Source organism: Oncorhynchus kisutch, linkage group LG22 (genome assembly GCF_002021735.2).
Source record: "Oncorhynchus kisutch isolate 150728-3 linkage group LG22, Okis_V2, whole genome shotgun sequence".
In the NCBI taxonomy this organism is placed as follows: Eukaryota; Metazoa; Chordata; class Actinopteri; order Salmoniformes; family Salmonidae; genus Oncorhynchus; species Oncorhynchus kisutch.
This window is the reverse complement of record NC_034195.2, coordinates 28,395,911-28,401,200: the sequence shown is the minus strand read 5'-3', so window position 1 is coordinate 28,401,200 and position 5,290 is coordinate 28,395,911. Positions and strand designations below refer to the sequence as shown.

General features: G+C 41.0%; 1 protein-coding gene across 1 annotated transcript; it reads left to right on the top strand.

Moving 5' to 3' along the window:
• The first annotated feature begins 328 nt into the window (after positions 1 to 328).
• LOC109867558 (tetraspanin-3) lies at positions 329 to 4,993 on the top strand. The gene is made up of 7 exons (XM_020456776.2): positions 329 to 559; positions 1,342 to 1,533; positions 2,220 to 2,294; positions 2,577 to 2,678; positions 2,786 to 2,938; positions 3,032 to 3,115; positions 4,066 to 4,993. The coding sequence occupies exons 1-7, from the start codon at positions 497 to 499 to the stop codon at positions 4,156 to 4,158; spliced, it is 762 nt and encodes a 253-aa protein (XP_020312365.1). The 5' UTR covers positions 329 to 496; the 3' UTR covers positions 4,159 to 4,993.
• The last annotated feature ends 297 nt before the right edge of the window (positions 4,994 to 5,290 follow it).

Genomic DNA, 5,290 nt, shown 5'->3' with positions numbered 1-5,290 from the left:
TCTAGTGGACAAAATCTAAATTGTACAAACCTGGAATAATACATTATGGCCTTTCGCTTGCATTTCAAAGATGATGGAACAACAACAAAAAAATAGTTTTTTTTCTTTGTATTATCTTTTACCAGATCTAATGTGTTATATATCCTACATTAATTTAAAATTTCCACAAACTTCAAAGTGTTTTCTTTCAAATGGTATCAAGAATATGCATATCCTTGCTTCAGGTCCTGAGCTACAGGTTTGATTTGGGTATGTCATTTTAGGCGACATAAAAAAAAAAGGGGGTTAGATCCTTTTAATCGGTGTTATTATACACACCGCAAGGATGACCAGCGCATCGGGTCACATGACATACAGCTGGTTTATGTGATGCTAGGACTCCGGTGTGTGGGAGAAAGAATCCATTCCAGTCAGGCATGGATTGTAAACGCAGGAGGACATAGCCAGTTAGTTCACAAATACGTTTTTACTGTAATAGAGAATCCCTATTTTAAACATGGGTCAGTGTGGTATTACCTCATCAAAGACAGTGCTGGTCTTTCTGAACCTCATTTTTTGGGTAAGTTAAAACGACATCTGTGTCGTTCGAGAATGCGCAAATTCTCATCCACAACATTATACGCAGCAACCTGCTACTTACTACCATTCAATGCAACCTAGGCCATGTGACTGTTTGTCTATTTTTATCATCAATATACTGTTTGGGCCTTCGGGTTACTACATAGTGCAATGTTCTTGCAGTCATGTTGCTATCCCTTTTACATGTAACTAACGTTAGCTAGCTGAACATTTCCTTTTGTTCTCTGTCTTTCTTTGTCTGGTTGCTTTGGCTACTGCGGCTAGAATCAGGGAGTTTCATGCTGGGCTTCTGTGCCTCCTTTGTCCCAGCCAATGTATTTATATCTTTTTAAATGCCCCTTCCCATAAAATGAAACGGTAGCCTAATAGCCATAGTGTAAGTGGGTCCTCAACATAAAGTGTTTTGTTGGCAGCTCTTTTTCTAAACTTCCATATGTTAGGATATAAAGGGAAAGGGGGACACCTAGTCAGTTGTACAACTGAATGCCTTCAACTAAAATTAGGCTTGAGAGATCAATTAACACTGGTCTTTGAGTTATTATAATGCCAATGGGATGGTTGTAAAGTTGTATGCTTTTGTGTCAGACAAACATGTCTTTTGGCTCATCCTTAGCCCATAGCATGCTCAAGATTGGCCTCTGATTATTTAGACCAAACAACCTCCTTGAGGGACCATCAGAGGCCACACTGATTTGAACCGTTTTTTGTTTTATAATGGTTTTTTTTGTGTGTGATTTAATACTCTCTCCCCCCATAATACAGGCAGCAGCAGGGATTTTGTGCTATGTTGGAGCCTACGTGTTCATCACCTATGATGACTACGACCACTTCTTTGAAGATGTGTACACCCTTATCCCTGCTGTGACCATAATTGCAGTAGGAGGCCTCCTTTTCATCATCGGTCTTATTGGATGCTGTGCCACAATACGAGAAAGCCGCTGTGGCCTAATAACGGTCAGTTCAGGGCTCTATGCTGATGTTTTTTACAGAGAGCACATGTGTGCATTAGTTGAAAAATGTAGGCTCACACAAAGAAATTTAGGAGCACAATGAAAAATATGAGGTAACAACGTTTTCTTTGTAGTAATGGTACAAGCGTGACGGTCATGAATCTGCGCTCAAAGTATTCCCCATGGCACTCGGGCTTCGGTGCAGTGAAGTAATCATTGCAAAAAATAATTGGGTGCATATGCAAGTAAAATGGTTGTGCTTTAGAGCCCTGCAGTGAATGTTGCCTTATCCCCTACTACTACAACATGCAAACTGGTCTCAGAACTCCCTCAGTAATCCTGTTGGCCAGAAGACTGGCCAGCAGAGAGCTTTTGTATCATGTTTTTAAAAATAATTGTATTTCACCTTTTATGTTGGATAATCCTTCATTAAAGTGTTGATTTAAATGTGTGACTTATTTCACATCTTATAGTGGGTTAACTGCCTTGTTCAGGGACAGAATGACATATGTTTACCTTGTCAGCTCGAGGATTTGATCCAGCAACCTTTTGGTTACTGGCCCAATGCTCTAACCACTACGCTACCTGCCCCAAATAAATGTTGGAGATCTTAAAATGTTCCTGTCTGCCTCAGGGACTCTTTTATTTTCAGGAGTTTCTTCTGTTTAATTCTTTCTCTTTTCACCACAGTTTGTCATCATTCTCCTGCTGGTGTTTGTGACGGAAGTGGCTGTGGTGGTTCTTGGTTATATTTACAGATCGAAGGTGTGTAAGTCAAGTACATATTGATCAAGGTTACATTTGTGAAAATCAGATTTTGTTCAGGATACCAATTATCTGGATATGTTCCAATGTGAAACTTCTTTTGTTTAACAATATAAAAAATGTTCTAGTAGGAAATGTATCTCTTATATTTAGTCTTCCCATGAATGGAGAAAGTGTTATCTTAAGTGGTGATTCACTATAGCAGCCTAGTATTCATCAGACATGCATTAATGAGGTTATGTAAGATTGTCCCGTTAAGCCCAGTAACCTGTTTGTTTACAGGTTGAAGATGAGGTCAATCACTCCATCCAGAAGGTGTACAATGAGTACAATGGCACCAATGCAGATGCCTCAAGCCGTGCCATTGACTACGTGCAAAGACAGGTGATAGAATGTAACTTGGGCAATTCATCTTTTGTGTAACAGTTAAGTTATTTAAAGCTGTATTGAAATGATCTAGTGTTAACCATCACCATTTGTCATGCCTGTAGCTCCATTGTTGTGGAATTCACACTTACTCAGACTGGATGAACACACGCTGGTTTAATGAGTTTCAAAACAACAGTGTACCAGTGAGCTGCTGCAAACCTAATGTCAGCAACTGTACAGGCTCTCTAGCCCGTCCTGGAGACCTCTATCCAGAGGTAAGAGATTGTCCAAAACATACCTATGCTTTGCTCTCATGCATAACATACACATTGATTATCTTACACAATGTATTGTTTGTGTGTTTCCAGGGATGTGAAGCCCTTGTTGTGAAGAAACTAAAGGAGATAATGATGTATGTCATCTGGGCTGCACTGACATTTGCTGCAATTCAGGTACAGATCCAATTCCATCAGCCCTCTTTCGTTCAACTAATGGATGTGTTGTTCCATCATGTGACCCCCCCCCCCCCCCCCCCCTGCCCTTCCCCATGGTATGACTCATGAAGTGATTCATTATGGAGGCTGAGTGGGCCTGGGTATGCTGTTATAATGTCAACCCCCAGCCACACTCCACCAGAGTCTCAAGGAACAGGGCCTAGAGGGGACTGTTTTGTGGGGACAGGGAAAATGCATCTAGGAATTTCTGGAAAAGGGGAAATGGCATGGCCACAAGGACATCTCAAACTAGGCTAAATGGAGCCTAAAGGAAACATTGTCCCCTGCCAATTTGCATTGACTTAATGTATTAGTTACTTTGATTTGTTCTAATGTTCATAATCAGATTCTGGGGGCAGTGGGGAATTGAGTGGATTAAGACGGCATGTCATTTGTTGGATTTACCCCTTTTCATTCCGTTCATTTGACTACAATGAGGGGGCAGCTGCATGACAGAGAGCTGCGCTTTAAAGTGCTGTCATTCATTATTTCAGGAAAAATCTATCAAATGTATTTTCTGAAGCCCTTTTTACATCAGCAGTTGTCCCAAAGTGCAATATAGATACCCAGCTTAACCCCAGGACAGCAAATGGTTCTAGTCTACATTTAAATAGCAGTTTATCAATGTACTGTAGTTGCATCCTTTTATAATGTCATCTCTGCATTTCATCAACATTAGATTTTTTGTGTGGATGTGCATTTTCTGGTTTGCAGTAATCCTAGAGGCTTTTCACCCAGAGGCTTCCCTGTTTGCTGCTGATCTAGTAGCTTTGTGTCCTTCAGCCTTTCCTGGGAGAGTAGTTGGCCTAGTGCCCAGGTCAGAGGCTGACAGGTGACATCCTCAGGAACAGATGGATGGAAGACATGGATGACACTACACTTCAACCCTTGGTGTTTTCCTTTCCTAGGTATTTGGGATGCTGAGTGCCTGTGTGGTGCTGTGCCGTAGGAGCCGTGACCCTGCCTACGAGCTTCTCATGACCGGGGGAACCTACGCATAAGGAACACACACACCTAGGTTCATGGCTTTGTCAGTGGGGGAGGGTTCACTGGCTTGCCCAAGCTCAGGTCTCCACTGCTGTAAGTTGAAAAGCTCATCACATGGTGGCTCATACTCCACAATGGTGATGGGTTAAGTGGTGAAAAAACTGTTTATTTACATGCTATGTAAGTTGGTATTTTGTTACTTTTTTTCAAAAAGCCACAAGCCAAATTCTTAAATGGTGATTAAACAAGTTTTTTTTGTTTGTTATTTGTTGCTCTGTGATATGTGACAAATGATATTTGTTGCGCTTAAGTTTTACCTGTTTGAGGTACACAAGGATGAGGCCCCTGTGAATGATAAACCTACTGTATGGAATATGTGGACTGAATACTTTACTCATATCAGTTTGCAATATGTGTATGGTTTTGGAATATTTTATAAATATTTGCATTTATCAAGTAGCTGAGTTGAACATTTCCTGTGTGTGAGGTTGCCTTGTGCTACTGCTTTATTTGGCCCAGACCTCACCCTTCACCAGCACCATTCTGTTTCTTATGAGAAGCAGTGGAACTATAGACGGTATACAAGTCAATGGCACTGCATCGGCCCACCAGGAATGGGCAGTAACCAAAGTGCAGTCAATTAACTGATTTGCTTTGCAAGAATGTGGGCATTTGATTAATCCACATGCACTGTTACTAAAATGTTCTGTTGTTCTTTCTGTGTGGCATTGAGCACACTCGTGGTATGTAGGCCTAGTTATAAAATTAGATTTTTAAGAAATGTAGTCATGTAGAGAAAAAGAAACCAGATGGGGGACTTTAACAAGGAAATAAACTGTAGACAGAATATTTTGTAGTTTCATTTATTTCTATATTTCACAAAAATATGCTCACTTTTCTCTGCACACAACCAAGACTGTAGCCATGGCTCTCTTGTGTGGACATTAGAGCTGTATGGTTTTCTCCAGACAAAGCACCCTGATGTTCATACACTAATTGTCTGAGAGCTGTTGTCATTGGCAGAGCCAGTGAGTCACATCCTAAACCACTTTTGTGGAAATATCTTTCCCAGGGGTAGGGAGAGCTGGCTTTAAGTGATTCATGTAGCCATGCTTTTGGTTAAGCACAGAGTCCGATGATTGGGTA

Excerpts from the sequence above, each read along its gene's own strand:
- LOC109867558 (XM_020456776.2), top strand. The coding sequence starts at position 497 with ATGGGTCAGTGTGGTATTACCTCATCAAAGACAGTGCTGGTCTTTCTG. Across the intron at positions 2,939-3,031 it reads CTGGAGACCTCTATCCAGAG|GGATGTGAAGCCCTTGTTGT; the intron begins GTAAGAGATTGT and ends GTGTGTTTCCAG. Across the intron at positions 3,116-4,065 it reads TGACATTTGCTGCAATTCAG|GTATTTGGGATGCTGAGTGC; the intron begins GTACAGATCCAA and ends TTCCTTTCCTAG.